Genomic DNA, 22,827 nt, shown 5'->3' on the forward strand with positions numbered 1-22,827 from the left:
TAAGGCATTTTGTGATTTCCCAGGGACAAATCAAAAATATCATACTATTCTCATTTTTAACTTTTAAAGCATGGATTTTGGAACAACTTAAAATTTTTCATTTTCTTGTTATTAAGCAGGGTAAGCCATTTAGCAATCTGAATGCAGAGTTTAATTAGATTCAAAGAGTACGAGCTCTAGGTACGGAACTGCTTGTAGTCTAAAATAAGAAAAATCGCTTACCCCCTGAGAGTTCAAGAATTCTGCTCCTATTCTGAGTTAAGGCAGTTGATTTCTGGACGCAGGCAGATAATACCATGGCAGCACTTTCCAACTTGACTTCCTGTTCCTCCTGACAAAGAATACAGGTCAGAACTTCTTTCTCAGAAACAGACGGACCTCGTTTAGGACCCAAAGCAATTCTGGAGTAATCAATTGCCGAAGACATGCTGTAAAACCAGAAGTGACACAGATATAAAGTAATCAGATGGCTTTTTCTAAACCATCTTATTCTTCCAGGCATCTAAAAATGTCATACACTGCTAACATTCCTGGTTTTATATCAAAGTGCTTTACAAAACCAAATGATGACCAAAACAATGAAGAAATACTTTGCTAAAATGTAGTATCCTTTAAAAACAAAGCAGAAGCCAGCTAACATAGAATAACACAATTAAGTGGATTCAGAGAGCAGGAAATTCAGGAAGCTGTATTCCATGCAGATTGGATGAAATATACATTAAACTTGGGCACCTTAAAATTGTTTCCAATTCTTGAAGAAAACATACTGGAAACAAATGCCACTACCTTAATTCAATACATTGTGACACAATAAGCTTCCATATATTTATTTAAATATTCCTTATTCCAAAGTTGAACAATAATTTACAGAACACAAGTTATTAAAGATCAAAGCACACAGAAGCGATCTGTATGTTTTTTCCAGCAAGTATCTCTATTGTCCTGATTAGTTTTATGCAGCCCCAATGAGCACAAAATTGTATAGTATATTGTTACAGCATTTATAAAACAGTGGCAATTCACACCAACAAAATCATAACCAATATAAATCAAACACCTTCAGTATGAAATAAGATTTTAAAAACTAACCAACAGAAATATCAGCAATTTGAGCTACAAGAAGCACATTTTCTTCATTGCAATTTGAGATTAAGATTAAAGCTTTAAGACTGTTTCCATATTAAGTACTTCAATTTTCATATTTCAAGTTAACTTTTTCATATTTTCAAGTTAACTGCAAAGTTAGTGTTGTCAATTCAGCAGCTTTCTAATGACATTTTTTTAAGTGTTAAGCAATAGAACCATCCACCATTTGGAGAAAGAATTAATTTTCTTCTAGTTTATCTTACACTGCTCTACAAAGTTAGTCCACTGTTCTTACACTAGAACACGTCACAGTTTACACATAATTCTGTAACAAAAGATGACTTAAAAGCAAACAGACATACAAGTCTGCTGACAGGGATGACAGTCTGTCCCTTGAATGTACTTTTCACAATTTTCAAGTAACATAATGAACTTATGCAGCAGTTAATTAATTCTTCCCACCAGAACTCTGGATGCCCAATTTTTCCTACCTTTCGTCCTCCATAATAGTATCTTCTTTCCCCTGTGCCTCCAGTGTGTTTTCATACAGAAGCTTATGAGTTTCAATGAAATTCCTCTGCAGTGCAGACATCTGGGCCATTATCTTCTGACGGTGCAACCTAGCTGCTTCTGCCTTTCTCTTTCGCTCAGCTTTCTCTTTATCCTGAGTGCTCTGTGTCTTACAATAAAGGAGAAGAAAAATCAGAGAACACCAGATAATGAGAAGAATCTTTCCCCAAACACATGCACTATAACCATTCACATCAAATTCTTTAAATGACGACACTTCAACGATTAAAAAAAAAAAAAAAAAGAGTAAATTGCCATCTGAAAAATGTAAAATAAAATTTTAGATGTTGACTAAAGTTCATTAACCTGGTCAGAAGAACAATTTCCGAGGGGTCCACAAAAGGTCACTACTACAATCCCTTGCCCAAATACAGGATCAATAATACCTGATCCATTTTAATTAGGTGCTTGTCTGTTCTTAAGAAACTTCAGTGAGGGCAACAACACAAACCTCCCCTGGTGTACTGTTATTCCCCCATAAATGAAACCTCTACTGAGTATCTCCCTTACAGAAATTGAAGAAAGTTGTATCTTGAACTATCTACGGATGATGCAACAATCAGATTGTTCCTACATTTTTGTGGCAGTACTTTACGCATCTGAGGATTGATTTTCCCCTGTTCTTCTGTATTGTAGACCAAAAAACTATTCTTTCAATACTTCCCCATGTAGCATGTTTTCAAAAACTATTAAAAAATTATTTCTTCGCTTTGGAAATGTAGAATCCAAAAACCACAGGTAGACTTAATTAAAGTGTATAGAACCTAATTCACCTTACACTTAAGGCACAAACTCAACATTTTACACACTGTTTCAATTCACAATACCATTAGAGGAAATGAAACAACAAATAGCTCCACAAGTCGTGCAAGTGTAACGAGTCATTTCTTACTGACTTCTGTATTTTGTTCCCTTACCATACCAGATATCATGACACCTTTTTTAAAACTAGAAATACAGCATATGCTGTGATAGGTTTAGAGTTATGCATGCAATGACTAGCCAAGAGATTGCTTGGCAGAAAGCTGTAGCCAAATAGAATGACTCTTTCCACATTACCTAAGTGTAATTAGATTTTTCTTTTCTATTCAACTACCAAGTTAAACAAACAAAAAAAACCCCACGCCACATAGGACTCCAGCAGTCACTGAAATCTCCACTTCACTGTGTCATTTTACCACCGGCTTCAAAAGTTATTTTGAGAGGAGGAAGAGACACAGAAAGAATAATCACCTAAGCCTGATGTCTTCATAACAATCAAGGCAAAGCAGATTTGTATTTCTAATTATTGCACGATGACAACATAATAGAAAAAAGTGATCAAATCAAAGACAAGAAATGGAGAACTTGGAAGTACAATCAAGCCCATGTTAGCTGCTGATAATTACATGGAACATGTCTAGCACAAATTTCATTTATTAAAAATATTAATCTTGGATTTGTAGGCAATATATTAGAAACTAAAACTTTTAAAATTATTATTTTAGGTAACAATACCTTTAGGCACTTTTGTGAAAGCAGCCATTCAAAACATTAAAATACAGGGCTTCTACTGAACATTTTTTTTATTATTACCTCATCACCTTTTATAGCTTCTGAGCCTGATGTAGCTGCTACTGTTGTCAAACTTGACTTTTCTCTCAATCTTTTCACTGTTTCAAACATCTAGGAACAAAGACTTAGCTGTTAAAAATAAAACAACTTGGCTCTTATTAAAATATAGACAAGATTAAAGCTCAACATTTAGTTCCACGTTATTTTCAGATTTACAAATGGTTGTAACCAACTGCCATGCTCCTAAATAACAAAAACATCTGAGATCTCATCTGCACTCCTTTAACACTGCTGTGTCTGCATCCTAAAGCTGATGAACACAAAGGAATTGAAAATTCATCCTAATTTTCCAGATTTCTAGCACTAAAACTGCTAACCAGTTAAAGCATCTGTACATCAGAAGAATGGACAGAGACTGCTAGCTTATTTCAAGCAGGTGATATGTGGATCATGTCATGGGACTAAAGTCATGCAAAAACCTGTACATCTAGAACAGAAAGCTTTCCAGCACATACCATATTATTTAAAACTGAGCCTTCAATTTTAATTTACTACTATCTCCAGCTATCTTTACTTCAACAAGCACCTGGCAGTTTTGATAATACTGAATATTCAACATTTACTATATGCGTCATTAAAGTTATGTATACTTTTTAAAGTACATTTTTAATTTTGCCTGAGAATTTCAGAAACATAACTTCTCAAAAAAAACTTTCCAACTTGCCTGCCTAGTGGACCAGGAGATTGCAATTTTAGTAGCAGAGGGTAGTCTTGGAACTCTACTATGGATTCTTATCCTCTTTTCCAAAAGCACTGTCCTCTATGTCTGCCCCCTAAAACAAGAGGCCCAAAATGGAACAGGACAGTAGCACTCCTGCTAAGAAGCAGCAGACTCCTACGTTAGAGGAGGTGTCATAGCTGTAGAAGTCCTTCCCCCATCTTGCTGGGCAAGGGCTGGCAGTTGGATGGAGAAATTCCACAGACCAAACGTACAGGGTGGCCGTTAGTCAGATCTGTATAACTCAAGTCATAATACAAACAGACTCTAAAAATGTTTTCCTAATAAACTTTCACTTATCACTTGCTGTTATTCTGCAACAGAAATATGAGGAACAAAGTTCATGTATAAAAATGTCATTACTGGAATGAGTTATCTGAACAAAAATAGACCCAATACTTGAAAGAAGCAATAGCAGTACAATGACTTTTAAGCATTACCACAGTATTCAAGAAACCTCATCTCGTCTAGAGGGAAAAAAATTTCCAATGGATTAAGCTTCTCAAAAAAAAAAAAAAAAAAATCACTGCAACTGCAAACGCTTGGTTATATGTAGGAACATCAGAACATCTTTCATAAACTTTCTAAATTACTAAAATCAGGCCATACTCATCTCCCCGCTGCATACCTGTAGTATCCAACTGACTGTGTCCTTCTGCGCCTCTAACTGAGGAACTCTCTTTAATTTTTCCAGAAGCATTAACACACTCACAGCATTCAATGCTGAGCTTCCCATTCCTTTACAAAGGAGAGAAGAACAGAAAAGCATGGTCTCCAGGGAAAAAAAAACTCAACTTTTTCATGTATTCATAACCACAGACATGCCTTGAAATATCCCTGATTGTATAACACATATGAACACAACCTGTATAGTTACTTTTCTATTTTGTTTTTATCTGTTTACTCCAGTTAAATGTAGCATAATCTTTCCCCCTTGTGGATCATTAATTTCTTCTACTTCCAAGAACAGAAGTACAGACAAGAACAGAATCGCCTTTTGCTTCAAGGGGAAGCAGCGAATCTCTGATGCCTTACAATAGTTTGCCAATAGTTTTGTGTGCACAAACTCATTTCTATCACAAAAACTACTATAATTACAGCAATTATTTGCTTCCTCACACCTTGGTAACCGCTCATAACATTAGGCCATTCTCTAACACAGGCACTCTTTAAAACTGAGACCATTCTCTTCAACTGTATTTTTGGCAGCACTTTTAGAAATAATTTTACACATTTTTAGAATTGTGATGAATACATTACCAATTTTTTTTATTATTATTATTGTTTTTAAAATAATCGCTTCTCAGTAAGCATTTTCTTACAAAAATACTGATTATTTTTGCACCCCTTACATATAAATGGATCTTCAGATCTTCTGGTTATCCAAAACCAAAGCTGAAAAGAATTCTCCAGCTTCCCAATTATTATTACTTTTAGTGTACTCCTAGTTTCCACTTCAACCACATTCTTGTAAAGGAAGACCCATTTTCATTTATTTACCACTAGTAAAATTTTTCCAATTTTTTCCCAGGCAGAGAAGCACTGGTCCTCTTCAGTATATTTGCCATTAGGAACAAAAGAAGCTTTTCCAAACCCATTTACTAGTTTATTTTTGTCCTCACAAAACCAAGTTGCCTAATTTACTCTGCGCTTTGAAACGTACGGGTTGCTTTGTGATAAAAATCAAAGGTTACTTCTTCTTCCAGAGACTTCTGTAATTGCTGCTTCTCTTCTAGTAACCCTAAAGAAAGGAGATGAAGTGCCTAAAAAAAAATAAAATAGGAAATCTCATTAACTGTTAGAGGTCTGGAAAACTGGCATATAAAATAAGGATGCTTAATATAGTTCTGTACTATATGCTGATAGTATCCATGACAAAACACAGAAATGAGAAAAAGTGCAGAGATTGTACATGGAAAGTGAAATAACAAAGCACAACATAATTTTCCTGCATATTACTTGCACTAAAACTAATAAACTTGCACACAACACATTAAGAACATATGAAACTTGTCATTTTGCTGATACAAATCTATGAATATTTGGTTAACTCCAAAGATTAGCATGTAAGGCAAGGCAATTAAATCAGCTATGCACTCTCATTAACAAAACCGATCAATTCAACCAGTCTGTCAATTTAGATCTTAATCCTATAAATATCTTTATTTAAAAAAAACAAACAAACAAAAAACAATGAGACAAAACTTGAACAACATCGGTAATTCTGTTTTGTTTTTTTTAAAGCATAAAGTCACCATGGAAAACAAAATGTTTAAATACTTAAATCATTTCATGAATGAGGCCCCAAAGACATTTACGTATTTGGAGGCTTGGCAGCTTACAAGATGAAGCAACTAGAATTTCTTCAAGATCATCTAAGATCATTTGCACATGAAGTTTCAAGTAAAAGATGAGGTGCAAGGAGAAAAACATATCAATAGCTTAGGTGATAGGGCAACACAGGGGGAAAGGAAAATAGAAAACTGAAGAATATTCCCAATTTAATACTATCATTGCTTGTATTGCTATTTCACAGTGATATAAATTGGAAATATTTTCTTTGTCAGCAAGATTTATAAAACCAAGTTTTGAGACAAAAACTAAGTTCTTATCATCTAAAGATAAGATTTAATTTTACACTTCTTGACCTTATTATGAGCAGTCACCATGGTCAACACAGGAATGGCCATAGGAAGAAGACAAATGCTAACCATACCATTTGGATCATAGCTTCAGTCCACAAGTGGGTTTCTAGTTCTACTGCTCTCTGAAGAATAGTCCGCAGTATGTGCATCATAATGTCACAGTTCAGAATCCTCACCACATTGCTGAATGCAGGACTAAAATCTGGAGGAGGTGGTGGTGGCAAAGCTAGAAAATGGAGATATGCAAACATATTAACAAACTGGCATCTCAAAGATCACGGGCAAAAAGCAGACAGCAAACCTACTCATACCACTGAAAGAACAACTGGACCTTTAAATTAATAAAGCCACACTCAAACACAATTGTTTACCCAAGTCAGCTTTTATCTTCAGAAAAATCAGTATTTTTATGGAGTTCTCATAAATCACAAGCCAACTAAGCTAAACAACTAATAATAAGTACTTAGTTTTATCTGTAAACGCAAATCTGTAGTACTTTGTGCTGTCCTATCACTTATGTATTGCTAATAAACATATAGCGTTTTGCATCAGATAAAGTTTTCAAACAACTAAATGAATAAGCAGCTGATCTTCCAGAGTCTGGTGTCTCACATTACAGTGTCCCATACCTAATACGGCTAAAGCGGTACATTTTTCCTGCTGATGGGGCATTCTGATCATTACTAATGATGTGCATCTTCTAAGCCAATGCTGAAACTGTGTCACGTTGTGTCTCACCCAGAAGTCACTTGGAATCTTAGCATCTAACAGCAGTTCAACACTGCAGCCTTTCCCTACCTGGAAACACTGATTTAAGTCTTGTTTTGGTACCTGGATACTTATTTTCATAAAAATTCTATGAATGTAGCATCTCTGAAACCACGAATCTTTTGACAATTAAGACTGAAAGAATTATAAAAAGTTACTGACAAAGATGACACATAAAAGGCACATGCAAAAAGTATTTGCAACAATATGTGTAGCCTTGGGGGAACACACATCAATATAAACAGTCACCTTTCTATTGTGGAACTCTACTGTCTTATTATATGAATTTCTGACAACTGCATCTAATTTCCGCAGTTTCAAAAGGTTCTACAAAATAAACAACCTTGCTGACATTCTAAGTTGCTAAGCAAACAGGGGGAAAAAAGTATTATGAAGGTACTGTCCAACATCTGTCCACTATACAGAATAAACATTGGAAGAAGAAACCAAAAGTAATCCCAAGATATTTTTCCTCATTATTTTCTAGCTGTTCTACTCCAAGTTACTTACAACTGAAGGAAATTAAACTTTCAGTTTTTAAACTGAAAGGAACCTAAAGCAAATAAAATTTACTCAGGATGAGTTTTAACTGTCTTGGGTATGAAATGCCGTAGTGTCCCTGCCTTTACTCTAAAATCAAAATACACTTTAGAACAGGAAGTAAAGATTAAGTTCTTTGATTGGAACAGCAATCTGGGAGGAGACAGATAATCATCTCTTGCAACTCACAAAAGCAGGTGACAGTTGATTTTACTAAACTGTTCATTGTACTTATTCTCATTCACCTTACAGTCTTACTGAAATCAACTCAATTAATGCTCATTAATTGAATGGTAAAAGTAAACTTAGAGGGGAAATAATGTATATTACAATAGAAACATATGGATTTATTGTTATATGTATTTGCAGCTTCTACAAAAGAAAATTTCAATTTATAAAACTTAAGTCTCAGGCTACTTACAGAATGGATATGAGCACTAGTTCCTGCAGCAACCTTCTCTAGATGACATTATTATGTCTCAAGACTGTGCTACAGAAACTATTGACAAAAAATAAACTTTTGCCTCCTGGAGTTTATACGCTGAAGTAGCTAAGTTATTCATTTTGTCAATGGGTACTATGCCATGTTTATTCATCGACATGGAAATTGAAATACAAACTCCAAACCTGCTGTCTTTTGTGTTGGAAAAAAAAAAGGAAAAAAAAAGAGAGAGAAAAGAAAACGTACAATGGTTTGGGTTGGAAACGACCTTTAAAGGTCATCCAGTTGAACTGCCCTGCAATGAGCAGGGACATCTTGAACTAGGTCAGGTTGCTCAGAGGCCCATCCAACCTGACCTGGAATGTTTTCAGGCATGGCACACGTGCCACCTCTCTTGGCAACCTGTTATAATGTAACGTTCACTCATTGTAAAAAAATTCTTATTTAATCTAGTGGTAATCTACTCTCCTTTAATTTAAAAACATAACCCCTTAGTCTTATCACAACAGGTCCTGCTAAATAGTCTGTCCCCATTATTCTTACAGGCCCCCTTTAAGTACTGAAAGATCACAATAAGGTCTTCCCAAAGCCTTCTTTCTCTTCTTCAGGCTGAACAATCCCAATTCTTTCAGCCTGTCCTCACAGCAGAGGTGTTCTATCGCTCTGGTGATTTTTATGGCCCTTCTCCGGACCCATTTCAACAGGCCTATATCTTTCCTGTACTGAGAACTCCAGAGCTAGATGCAGTACCCCAGGTGAGGTTTCATCAGAGCAGAGGGGCAGATTCACATCCCTCAACCTGCTGGCCATGCTTCTTTTGATGCGGTTGAGGATATGCTTGGTCTTCTGGGCTGTGAGCGTCCATGTCCAACTTTTCATCCACCAGTACCCCCAATTCCTTCTCCACAGGGCTGCTTGCTCTCAATCCCTTCATTCCTCAGCCTGTATGGATACCAGAGGTCATCCCAACCCAGGTGTGGGACCTTGCACTTGGCCTTGCTGAACTTGATGAGATTTACACTGGCCCATCTCTCAACCTCATCAAGGATTCTCTGGATGGCATCCCATCCCTCAGGCATGTCAACCACACCACTTAGCTTAGTGTCATCTGCAAACCTGTTGAGGGTGCACTCGATCTTGATGCTATGTCATTGATGAAGACAGTAGGCAGCACCGGGATGTCAAGTGTTAATCACAATTATTACAAGTCACAACAAAACTAATATGAACTCAAATACCCACTATTACATCACAAGACATCTTGCAAAGGTCTTTAAATATACACAACTACATACACTAAGTTACCGCATTTGTTGAGTCATCAGTTTCGACTTACCTTCATCTCTGTTTTCTTGTTTTCTTCTTTTCTTTTGTGTATGTTCAGCCTACAGAAAAAGTGATGGTGTTATATCAGCATCTCTACAGAGGTACACAATGAAACGGTGAGAAACCCTACACTAGAAATGTGGCAAGATACATATTAATATTTGATCACGTGAATAGAATCTTCTCTGAAAGCTGTTTAACAATATAGCATTGTGCATTTCCAAGCTGTAGCAGAAATAAATAATTGGAGACACCCGATTCCTGTATAAAAGCAAAGTTTGGGCTTCTCCAGTTGAAAGATAATTCTTATCATAATTTGTTCTTAGCATAGTTAACAGAGCTGATGAATTCACCTTAGGAAAAATACTAATGCAAGCCGTACCACAGCATTTGTATTAAAAATCATTCTTCAAAAAACTTCATTATAAGTTTTCAAATTAGCTGCATATACTATTTACCAAATCAGTTTCTTTACATTCCATTACTTCCTTTGATTCAGCAAAATTACTTAGACACGGTAAGTACTATGTTTTCACCTTTCAGAGTGAATCTTCACTGCTTACCTTGCTGTGCTGAGTCTTAGTATAGTGATAGAAGAAAATATTGAACTCCTTCAAGCATTCATCTTTCAGTTCATAAACTCCATGGCCAGACACACCTGGTTTCCTTACAGAGAAATATTTCATGACATACAGATTAATAATATGTTTGGCACACCTTTGAACATAAACTAACCAGTAACAGAACTTATTTTCTACAGAAATGCTAATACAAAGTGGAATACTGATGCTGCTTCATTAACTTATAAAGAGTGAGTACAGTTATCAGTCTTTACTTTTCAATATTTTACTACTGTAAATCCTACCCAGCAGCAAAATTTTTCTAGTCTGTACTATCTGCAGTACATCATACAGATGACACACAGATAAATTATTTTCAACTTTAGTGTTTAGAATTTCAGACATTGGACATTATCATATAACACTAATTACTTTCTTTAACCAAGGTAAAAATCAAGTAATACAAAGAGCTACTTTCCAGCAAGTGAATTTTATTTGAAACTCCTATGTAATTCACAAAGCAAAATTCCTAGGTATGCCTATAGCTGCCTTTGATTAAACACAAAAAAATAAGCCACGTTAATTTTTTTAGCATAACTTATTTTAAATTTTAAATAACATTTCCATGAACAAAAACAGCAGATATTTGAGCTAGTTGTTCTCCACTGCTACAATTGATTATTCTATATTTCCATATACATGCACATTAAAAAACATTAACTCCCATCTGAAAATTACAGCAAATTAGTGACTAAATAATATCAAAATCAATGATTAGGTGGTGATTATCAAAAGGTACAACCAGTTGTTACAGTTTCCAAACAGCTTTGAAATAAAACTAACTTCTGGAGATTCTCCCACTAGGATTTAAGATTACTAAACTGTCGAGATCCCTCAGACTGAATTTGAAAAAACAGGCAAAAGGATAAAAGCAGCAGCTTCAGGTATTCCATACACTGTTCTTTCCTCTGCATTATTTTAAAGCGTATATATTTCAAGACAGCAAAAGTTTTGCAGAATAGAGGCTGTGTAATGCAGCTTGTTTAACCCTTATAATCTAATGAGATCTTGTTTCACATTCAAGCTACTTAACAATATTAAGAACTTACTTAAATGTAGCCACTTTATCAATTACATTCTCCAAGCCAGTTTCATTGTTCTCCTGGTAAAAAAAAATATTTTGGGATAAATACATAAAGATTCAAATATCTTCAGTATTATGCTAGGTATAACAAAAATAGATACACATAGGTTTAGATTGATTCCCTAATTCAAGCATTATTATATTTTCCTACTGATATTCAGAAAGCAGGTATTCATAACTGACAGCTTACAAGGAAGTATTAAAGGACAGATAATACTTTCATATAATCACGTGAAATTTTATTTGTAACAGAGTTGATCTCCAGAAACAGAGCAGTGCCCTACCCAACCTCAGTGGAAGGTTGTGGAGACATTTTACAGAGAAGAAGGCCTGGATGCTGTAGGACTGATTGACAGCTAGCAATTCTAACAAGGCCTTGAAACAGAGAACTGAAAGATAAACAAAGGCCAGTTCCTTGAGAAGAAAAGACAGTATTCTGATAAACAAAGGCCAGCTGAAAGGGATTCAAGAGCTAGTTCAGTGGGAACAAGTACCAACTGAAAGAAAAACAACAGAAGAGAACTATCAACATAGTTAATTTTAGAGTAACTTGGTTTCTTAGCATGCACGTAGTTTAGTCAATAATATGTTAGTAATAACTTCATGGACAGCTACCTTTAGCCAACAATACACTGTAGATAACCTAGTGGGCACTCAGTTATGTAACTAAAAAGGGTATATAAAGAAACAGGTAAGTTCAATAAAACGTCTTCAATCCATCAGATCAATCCATCAGATCAATCCATCAGATCAATCCATCAGATCAATCCATCAGATCAATCCATCAGATCAATCCATCAGATCAATCCATCAGATCAATCCATCAGATCAATCCATCAGATCAATCCATCAGATCAATCCATCAGATCAATCCATCAGATCAATCCATCAGATCAATCCATCAGATCAATCCATCAGATCAATCCATCAGATCAATCCATCAGATCAATCCATCAGATCAATCCATCAGATCAATCCATCAGATCAATCCATCAGATCAATCCATCAGATCAATCCATCAGATCAATCCATCAGATCAATCCATCAGATCAATCCATCAGATCGAAGTCTGTGCGTTTAATCCTCTCAGAGGGTGAAACACAACGTTAGTCTCTCAAAACAGTCAAGGTGTATCACCCATCATATCAGCTTCCAACAATATCCCAGACTATTTTAAAATGAAACTGAAGGTCTTTTTACATTGATTGCCAGCCCTAAAAGCTTATACTATAAAATCCACAAAATCAATATTTTAGATAGATAGATATTTTAGATTTATATATACCTATATAAAGGCTATAAATCTAATCCATATCTCTCTCATTTGTCTGAATTTTCAAGAGCTGGAATAGAATGGCAGGAAAGTCTATGCTTTTGAACAGATCTGTACAGTACTTGACTTCCTCTAGATCTGCACAAGTTTAAATGATCAAAACTACAGGATCAAATTTAGAGATGGTACACAGGAAAAACGGAACCAGCTGCACAGTCCTACAGGCTGAAAAGGAAAATAATTTTAAAACTTTTCTTTTGGTATCTAGGAGAACTACAGCTGAACATAGCAAAAAAATTTCACCTCTTCACCAGAAAACACAATCTCAACACAAGCCTTTTCATCTTAGGCCATGCTTGTATCCATGACATTTGCCTTTACATGAGTAAGGTGTGTAAACCTCTTTGTCATGCTATTTGATAGTTCTGAAACCAAACTTTAAGCTTTATGCCAGAAATACAATGCTTCCATAGAACGATATGGAAGCTGAAGGGAGGAGAAGACAAACTGAGAAAAAGTAAATTTAGGAAAAAATAAACAGACTCACATTTTCAGGCAAGGACTTGGCAATTGCACTGTGAGCCATTGGCTCAATACATAACAGGTGGATGATTTCTCTCATGATAACATCTTCTTTTGTCACATTACTCACTCCAGGCACATATCTTTCCCCTACCAAAAGGATCATAAGGAGAAGAATGGCAAATAACAGTGATAGAGTAATTCTGAATTTTGCACAGAGGTAATGCAGTTGCTGGAATATTTCATAGTATAGGTTTGCGTTCCCCAAAAACCTATCCCAAGTGTCTGAGAGGAAAAATGTTCGGGTTTTTTTCCTAGCCTAGCTTCCCAACAAACTAGGCTGAGATAGAGTTTCTCTTGATCTTAAAAGTCAGTTATGGAGGTACCCAACAGCTTTTTTCACTATGCAGTCCCTACAGCTTCTAGTTGACGAACAATTGTGTTAATAAACCACATATTTAAAACAGGCATTCTCCATATCATCTCCATATCACCTATGTTAAAGAAAGTCACCAACAGCCTGTTTTGTTTAACTGTACTAAACCATTACTACAACAGCAGAGAGAAATGAAACTTACCCACAACATAGATGAGGATCTGTAGCATCTCTTCTATTAACACGTTATACTGTTTGATCAAATCCTACAATTAGAGAAACCAGTTTAAAAAAAATGGGCAGGAAAATCAGTCAAACAACACTGAGCTGACATTGAGCTCAGCCTTCATATGCACTGCTTCAGAGATCTCCATTCTAACAAGCTGAAAAAATGCTACACTTGTAAAGGAAACATTATTCTGCAAGATTACAGTGCAAGATTCACAGGCAGGGAAATAAACAACTAAAAATGTATCTCAAATGAATGCTTATATCAAAGTTTAAGCCTTGAGAAGTAGCACAATAATCCAAGAAAATTCTAGCCAAAAAAAGAACACATATGGCTTAAGACACAGAAATTCTACAGAGAAGTTACTTACACAGACTTTGGTAGATGTCCTATGAAATAAAGGACAAAGGGGGTAAAACTTGTTTTCTAATTTTCAGTAAACTTCTATAAATCCAGAATACAAAGTCATTTGTCTAACCACTAAGTCCTGCCTTGACTGATTCTTAGTGTGGTCATAAAAATGCAATTATCAACAGTAGCTTTTTAATGTTCCATACACTCAAACTAATTAATCGCCAGAAATGCTTGCACCACTTACCTGATCTTTGGTGGGCTTGATCTTTTTAAAAGCATCAGCAAGCTCATATCTCTGTATCATCAACAGAAGGAACTGGTTTGGATCCATAAGAGATGCACCCATCTATCAAAAAACACAAACTAATATAAACATCAGTTACTATCACAGTTCTTCAATAATTATGAAAAATACTCTTTTACTATGAAAAAAATTTTAAATCATAAAAATTAATAAAATTAAAAGAAATACCATGAAAATTCTGAGTCAAGCAAGAAGTGATACAGAACATTATACCTGGAGCATGATGATGTCTTTATCATACATCTCTTCTCTGCATTTAACATCTTGGTAATAGAATACCTAAGAAAGACGAAAACAAGATTTAGAGCAGAGAAGTAATGCACCATCAAATGTGCACCAGTTAATGACAGTTACTATCTAAAGCTTTTTTATATTATACAGAAACTTTACTGAGTATGGGCAAGTCCTGCATTTGTTTCAAAACAAACACGTACTTCGATGGAAGTGAGAAATGTTTTGCCACCTATCCAGAGAAAGCCTATGCTGTACTTAATATCCCCTTCAAGGACAACATAATTCTAATGGTTGCTACTAACTAAAGTGAAAATGTCCTTCTTTTCTTACTCTAGTTCTCAGTGAGATAACTCTCCAGGTGGCTACCAATATTTGCTTTGATTTCACCACAGTATCCTGTGAAAGGTAGAACAGAAAATTTCTGCTGTCATATTAAGAAAAAAAGTATGAAGGCAAAATACAAGCATTTAAGGGTAGACACTTACTTTTACCTTTACTCTTGCAGCATAAAAGCCTGGAAGTATTATAAAATGTTTGTTATGTCCACCTATCTGGTACTCAAAAGTTTAGTATGAGATTAAAAATAGTTTAACTTTTGCATGTAATGATTACCATACACCAAGAATTTCCTCTAACATTTTATGTTATTAACAACAGTACTAACAATACTTATGCACTGATTCATCAGATCTCAAAGTCATTTACAGTAGCCATCTATGTCAGTAACACTAATACTATTTCACAGAGTCAGAAACAGTCATAAGAGATGAAAATGTACTATTTGATTAACAGGAGGAGACAAGCCTGGATGAAGCTCGAAATAAAACCAAGTCATCTGAATTCCCACACAGAAAGCTTCCTATTTAGTGTAAAAGTGACCCCACGACCCCTTTCTGTACTGGATGAAGCCACCACTGGGGGCGTTATTGAGAAACATTTGCATACATCATTAGGACCAAGTCACTACTGAATCTTGTAGGGAGTACCTGGCTTATCAGGGAGAGCCCATTCCTTCTCCACATCTCTGCAGCAACCTGAGCAACCAAGACAAGACATCGCAAAGGATATTCTATAAGCAGCTCCACTTGAAATTCTTCCTAAAATGTAAAAAAGAAAAAAAAAAAAAATCAAGCAAGATTACATCTGTCAGTGATATTAAAAGTGTAAATCCTAACGAACAAAGACACACTGACAGCTGCTATGTGTTTCGTGAAAGTTACAGGATATAACTGCAGGCCTTTTCCTTCTCAGAGTATAAATCACAAGAAGCATTTGGGGAGGGTGGGGTGTGGATTAATCTTACAGGAGAAACAAACTCGTGCAGCCTTGAGATGGCTCCGATCTTGCTTAATCGGACATGAAGACCTACAAAAATCAACAGGGAAAAAAAATTAGAAAGTAGATAAAATCTGTCAACTTTCTCCTCCAACCCATTCTATATCGTAGCTAAATCACCTACAACTCAGAATTACAGAAAAAGAGTCAAAGTTTATTTAGGAAAGACTTGTTACTTTTTTTTTTTGCCCCTAATCACACTACCACAACAGTTCTTACCAGTCTTACAACGCAGTTTTATGAATAAATTTATAAATTATTTCATTAAAGCTACTTAAATTAAAATTTTGTTAATACTAATTAGCATCTCAATTTCACATTAAAATTGTATGCCAGTAATAAATGGATTTCAAGACTACAAGGCTTAACAGATGGTATCAAAAGGTGTGATGAAGAATCTACAGTTCAATAATAGCATACGATTTCATTTGTATTCTACAGAAAGTGTCCATCACCCACTGCTGTGGTCCTTTGTATTCTGACAGGAAATCTGTCCCAGCACACTGCAAACATATGTCTTTCAGGAAAAGCATTTTAAGAAACATGAGATTGGAAATTATATTTGAGGTATAGTAATAATGAATATTCATTTATGGCAAAATGTGTAGAAATAAAAAAAGATGACAAATTCAAACAGTCCAGAGAAAGCTGCAGATATCATTAAAACATGAAACTTTTCCTTCTCTCCTGACTTTCTCTCTCTCTCTCATTTAAAAATGTCCTCCAGCCCCGGTGGGAAACCATGGAGAGGGAAGAGGTTGAGAAAAACTTTCCCTTAGTGGGACATGTTGGAAAACAGGTTTCCTGATCATGAGAATATCAAAGTCAGAGAGTGACAGATCTCTGTAATACTTATTCTTAACGCTTTCTAGAACAGAGATGGATAATAGATGTACTTCAAATAGCAATCAAAACAAAATACACCACCTACCAGCAAGAGTCCTAGACAGCGGTAAATGTATGCTGACAGGATCTGCAGACACTCTGTAAGGTCTGCTCTCCAGAGTATGGCCACACAAGTGAAACACTGTCTTGTCTCGTGAGCGGCTGTTTGTGCTACACCTCATCACAGCTTTATGACATTCTCTGTAGGCCCTGAGCAACAGTTCTTCCTAAAATTTAAAATTAGTGTTTACTGTTATATGTAAAAATCATATATATGCACAAAAATTCCTCACTTGTTTCTTTCTGACAGCATAAGCAGTTGCTAAAAATCCCCACTGACTACTCCGTTTCTTAATGCTGAGGAGTACCAGACTAGAGCAGTGGAATATCCACTGAAGCTAACTGAGAACATGCTTCTGTCCATAAAAGTTGCTCTCTCAAATGCTCTAAAATCTATGTGCTTATTTAAGCTGAGATATTTTAGTATTTTGCACAGTTTGCACCCCAAATTGGATTAAGAAGCTGCAATTCTCCCTTTTTCTCCCTATTGAAAAAAACCAACACACTTCAAAATATCTAAATTTAGAATTTCAGATTTACAATCTCCTCCCTTCCCACAGCACAGCAATGAGCACCAGCACTGATGAAGACTATTCACACTGCAATTGCCCAATTAGCACAAAGTTTCTGCAGCTCACTTCTACAACTAAAAATGAACAGTATGTGCTTCAAACCTTAAAACTTGACATTGGTACCATTAACCTAATTCTCAAAATCTTGAATTATGAGTATTTTTTTGTCTTTATGATTTGCCTAGCAACCTCTACATCTTTGTCAGCTAGAAGATTATATTTTTCTGAGATCCTTTCTCTATTTGTCAAACCACAGATTAATTCTTTGGATCTGTATTGAACAATAGTGAGACCTTTTGAAAGGCTGCTTTTTAAAAAGCACTTAGAAATATCCAGAAAAGGCACATGTATAAGATCCCCAGGCAACTGATACACTTACATCAGAGGCACACCACTCCTGGAACATCAAAAGAATGTTCTTGAGCTGCATCTGTATAGCAATAGCTGCTTCCCAGTCAGGGTCCACTTCAATGTGCTGACCAATCTGTCTTTTTATCTCTTCCATTCCCTAAAACGGAGATGCCACAAAATACGCAAGCAGTGATCATAGGTTTAAAACAACACAAAATCCCCTCAGCAAATAGTAATATAAAGGTTGTTGAGATAAACGTAGCTAAAATTGATGAACATTACTTAGATAAACATTAGTTTTTCACCCACCCAAGACAGTGAGTGAAAAATTCACCAACACAATTGCATGTTTATATCTACAACATTGCTATGGACAAAAAGACAAATAAATTAAAGCGCTGTAATACTTTTATAGCAGCATATTAGAAAAAATATTTGTGTTGTACCTGCATGCAAGTTAGAATCCTTAGGAAAGAAACAAATCCTTCTAAAAACTGCTCCCTCAGACGGTCTGTCCATAATGCAGGTTTGCTGACTAAGACATACCTGTCCCCAAAGAAAACAAACATCTTTTGCTCACACTTCTCTTCTGCTTATGCTTCTATTTGAAGCATTCCTTGCATTAAAGTAATAATGTGATGATGCAGTTGATATCACCATCCCCATTTCAAAGTCCTCTTCAAATTATCACCAAACACCAAAATTGCTTGGTGCGACTCCACCACTTGAAATTAAAAGATTTTTTACATTTCAAGGTATTTGAAGTGGTTTGTTTTTATAATAGTCAGTGTATTAGAGTAATTTGGGACCTCTGTAAGTGGAAAATGACATGCAGATGAGGATTATACATCTCTCCCAGAATGACAATAAATAGAAGCCAAATTTCACTTAGTCTTACAGTAAATATATTTTGCTTATTAATACAGTTATTCTACAGAAGTATAACTTTGATATTTTAAAAGTTTAAGTTTCCACTGAAAAATAAAACATTAAAAGGTTTCATGTGCGTTTGAGAGGTTTGGTATGGGGTTTGTTTTTAAAGGAGTTTTAACATCAGATTCCTGAATTGAAACACCTCATCCTACTGACAATTCTTATCTTGACACTTACCTGAGGTCATATATTACTGCATACACCCGATTCAGTTTGTCCTGACTGTAACCTTGGAAGTTGAACTTGTCATTTTTGTCTAGGTACTCTGGAAGCACTTCTAGGAGCGTCTCTGTAATGGTGGTGATTACGTTTTGCTCTTCAATAAGATGCCGGGCCTGCAAGAGGAAAATTAAAAATTTTTCTTCCTATTTTTGTTGATGAGAACCGTCAAAATCATTTTTCCATTGAATCCATCTTTTTTTATTAAAAATTATTTTAAGCATTTGTAAAAAGAGTCCAAGCTACAAACACTCCTATAGTATTTGTTATGTACAAACACAATTTCTATCAACTATCTTCGTTCTTTCAGACAGCTTCAATGTAACAGACATGCTATTTTTTCTAGAAAGATCATGTAGGACTTTCACATTAGTATTTCAGGCAAAAAACATCTACCCTTTAAAAACTACAGGTCTACTTATTATCCCCACAGGATTTGGACTTGATGATCCTAGAGGTCTTTCCTAACCTTAATGATTCTATAATTCTATACTTCACCCACACAAAAAAAACACCTTTTTGCCCCCTTCCCAAGTTTTTTAAGCTACATAAGCAGGTAAATGTGAACAGTAAATGTGCACGTTAACACAGAGAATGATGCTACCTACAACTTCTACTCATTTGCAGTCTATCTTCTGTAATGAACTTTGACATAAATTCAAACTCCTGTTTCCGTATTGACCTTAAGAAATCTCGGAATCATTTATTTTCAACTCAGCAATGCATAAACTCTGTCAAGTACAGCAGTCTGCAAAAGTGGTACTGCTAGCAATTATGTCACACTTCCAGCGGAGACAGGCTGTACATACCAGAGTAGGTACAGTGAACATCTGAACCGAGAGTGCTGTCACAGACAGAACTCTGTCATGATCATCACTGATGTATTCTTTTTGTAATGTCTTGTAATACTAGGAAAAGAGAATAAAACAATTGTCAGTTTAAAATGTTTACTTCATTATTTGCAAGAGTACATGTCAGTATCCTTCTTCCTTTCTAACAGAAGCAGTTTGAACAACAAAAATGTTATGGTGCCATCAATGCACCAAAGCAATTAAACACGTCCCAACACCTTAATACTGAAGACAACCATAAATTTAACTGTTCTGCCACACTGGAACCAAAACATTTTTTCTCCTACAACCAATTTTACCCAAGAAAAGAAATTAAATATCTGGGGAAAGGCTCAATAAAGACATTAACTTATAAAAGAAGTCTTCCTCATGCAGTGAGCGGCACAGTTATTAAACAGGTGTCTGTAGAAGATGTGTACAGTGAGTAATGGAAGTTTGTTTGCTTTATTTCAGCCCAGAGAAAGCCATAAAATGTCAGTCATCTTTATTAGGACTAAAAAGTCTCACCCTAGAACAAAAAACACTGCCTCATGTTTTTAAAAATTACATAGAAGAAATATACAAAAGACCAGTTTCAGCCACAGTTCATCTGCCAGTTCAAAAGATACACAGAATACTATTAACTCTGCATTCAAAATGAACAGATACACCTACATGATTATAAGGAAAAAAACAATAACGCTGGAATTAACACACTCTAAAGACTGAGCTAGTTGTTGAAGCTGCTCTTATTGAAAACTCAGTTTATATTGAAACAACTTGGGAGAAATTATACAGAGCTAGTAAATATTCATAGCATAAAAAAAACAAATAACCATTTACCTTCACAAACTCCACAGCAAAAAGTTTTTTGTATTCCATTTCCATGAAAAAACTACTGAAGATAAGTTCATGAAGAACCTTCCTTGCCCCTGTGAAGAGCCAATGCAATGCATGTCACTTTACTGTACTAAGACATAGTTTCTTGTGGAAAAGAGAAACAGATTATTAGATGATAATTAAAAATCATTAAAAGCCTTGAAATGGTTACAAAGTATGTGAACAAATTAATTCACGTGTTTTTTTCTATTTTTAACACTACCAGTACATATTTAGAACACAGGGCAAGCATTAAGTCATTTGTAGTCAGGCTACATCTTGTGGAAAGATTCTTCAAAATCCATCAGCAGGAAAAATTTAAGAGGCAAATACGTATCCAAAATATCTATTACCTCAGACATAAAAATAAAGGCTGTATAAAAAATGTAATATAAAACCCATGAAGAAATGTAACTCCACCTGCACCGCACTTACTGACTTCTACACATTTGTTATACCCATGAAAAATTACTTTGCCTCTTCAGTTTTATAGCAACATGGATACACAAACCTTTATGAAGTTTTGCATCCCACAGCATCAATTTGCTTATGAAACATGGCTTTTCAGATCCAGCTTCTTCTTTGAGACTTATCTGACAAAAGATCTGACGAAAGTCACCTATAGAGACAAAACTATTCATTTGTACAAGAATGCTTTGATAATGAAATTATACGAGCCAACAAAAGCTCTTCAACAGAAGGGGAAAAAAGGCAGCACTTACACATGAAATATTTTTAACAATGCTTTTTCTGAGTGAACATGCTCCCAATATACACTCTCCTCCTTACTAATTTCTTCCTATTATTCTTACTTGCTTTATTTAACAAATCCAGTGATGCAGATGAGCATTTTAAAATCAAAATCATTTAGATGGCTTTGCAAAGCAGATCCATAACAGTTCACTATGTCAGCACAGAAATGCACAGGCTAGGCAAGTCTGTGCTAGTCTTTGCCTTGGGCCCTGAATGTTAGTATTCTGTAAAATTTCAGAACATGTTTTTATATTTTCTTGTACCTATCAGCAAATACATTACTTGCTGAAGCAGTTTTGGTGATCACCAGAGTCACACATATGTTACTAACATTCAGAAATTAGTCCTGACATTACTAATTTCCAAAGGAAAAGGGGGTTTTCATGAATCCAGCTGATGATAACCTGGAAATAAATATAACTGAATGCTTCTTCATCCATGTTCTACCACTTGAAGCAAAACTCGGAAAAGAATGGGAACCAAAAAGTTCCAGCTGAACACAGAACATCAGGCTCTCAAATCATCTACTCACATAATCCAGAAAAACAAGGACAGAAACACTAGACTTCAACCTTTGTGCTTGAAGACTCTCATAAAATACACTGAAGTATTAGTTAACCTATACTAGTTTCCTAAAGCAAAATGCTACACTCCATATGAGAGACTTCTTTAATTTTAGCTCATCTCATCACCTAAAAAGGTAATGCTTAAACCTGGAAAGTGCCATAACCATACTGATGAATATCAGCACCCACACTACTGTACTATTTATTTACCAACTAGGAGGATGTCAAGGTATTTTAATAAGGGAATATCACATATAACAGTGCTAATACCTTCTGAGAGAATTACTCATTCAAAGACTGACATGGCATTATTGTAAAAAAAAAAAAAAACAAACCAGTTATGCTTACTCGAATAGCTCATAAGTTTGTTGAGCCAAGAACCCAAGCGTAAGGCAAACTTCTGGTGAGCCATAACATCAGCATGCAGAACCTCCACGTGAAGTGGTCGTTGAGATACATTTTCAGAATGCCTCTAAGAATCAGATATTAATAAATTTTAAGTAAAGATAAAGTGAATTTTCATTTTTGTCCTTACCACCCATTACATGTTAATGGCCAACCATAACAAATAAAGAAATAAGTTATATTTCTGAAAGTATCTACCTCTACCAAATGTGGTGGGGTAAATTCCATTTCAAAAGTTGATAGGCAGGTTATAAAAGCACGGAAATACCAAGTTAAAGGCTGTACAGCAGACAAATAAGTCTGCAGTATTAACAATGATGAGGTTGATTTGGTT

The 22,827-nt window shown here is 35.4% G+C and overlaps 1 protein-coding gene across 4 annotated transcripts in view; it reads right to left on the reverse strand.

Annotated features, from left to right (window-relative positions):
* Positions 1-22,827, reverse strand: part of UBR1 (ubiquitin protein ligase E3 component n-recognin 1) — a 69,072-nt gene that overhangs the window by 23,540 nt on the left and 22,705 nt on the right. For 2 of the 4 annotated variants that reach the window (XM_069858157.1, XM_069858156.1), the window contains exons 8-30: positions 22,437-22,560; positions 21,281-21,388; positions 20,734-20,822; positions 19,870-19,968; positions 19,019-19,176; positions 18,355-18,454; positions 17,937-18,065; positions 16,972-17,152; positions 16,009-16,070; positions 15,692-15,802; positions 14,685-14,750; positions 14,412-14,513; positions 13,787-13,850; positions 13,234-13,358; positions 11,379-11,431; positions 10,273-10,375; positions 9,720-9,768; positions 6,705-6,859; positions 5,652-5,751; positions 4,617-4,726; positions 3,232-3,321; positions 1,578-1,759; positions 223-428 (exon numbers count right to left, since the gene is read on the reverse strand). In XM_069858157.1, coding sequence (XP_069714258.1) covers positions 223-428; positions 1,578-1,759; positions 3,232-3,321; positions 4,617-4,726; positions 5,652-5,751; positions 6,705-6,859; positions 9,720-9,768; positions 10,273-10,375; positions 11,379-11,431; positions 13,234-13,358; positions 13,787-13,850; positions 14,412-14,513; positions 14,685-14,750; positions 15,692-15,802; positions 16,009-16,070; positions 16,972-17,152; positions 17,937-18,065; positions 18,355-18,454; positions 19,019-19,176; positions 19,870-19,968; positions 20,734-20,822; positions 21,281-21,388; positions 22,437-22,560 — 2,566 coding nt within the window. Of the gene's footprint in view, positions 1-222; positions 429-1,577; positions 1,766-3,231; positions 3,322-4,616; positions 4,727-5,651; positions 5,752-6,704; positions 6,860-9,719; positions 9,769-10,272; positions 10,376-11,378; positions 11,432-13,233; positions 13,359-13,786; positions 13,851-14,411; positions 14,514-14,684; positions 14,751-15,691; positions 15,803-16,008; positions 16,071-16,971; positions 17,153-17,936; positions 18,066-18,354; positions 18,455-19,018; positions 19,177-19,869; positions 19,969-20,733; positions 20,823-21,280; positions 21,389-22,436; positions 22,561-22,827 lie in introns of all 4 variants that reach the window. The other 2 variants (XM_069858155.1, XM_069858154.1) reach the window with 1 other exon arrangement.

This window comes from Phaenicophaeus curvirostris, chromosome 5 (genome assembly GCF_032191515.1).
Source record: "Phaenicophaeus curvirostris isolate KB17595 chromosome 5, BPBGC_Pcur_1.0, whole genome shotgun sequence".
NCBI lineage: Eukaryota > Metazoa > Chordata > Aves > Cuculiformes > Cuculidae > Phaenicophaeus > Phaenicophaeus curvirostris.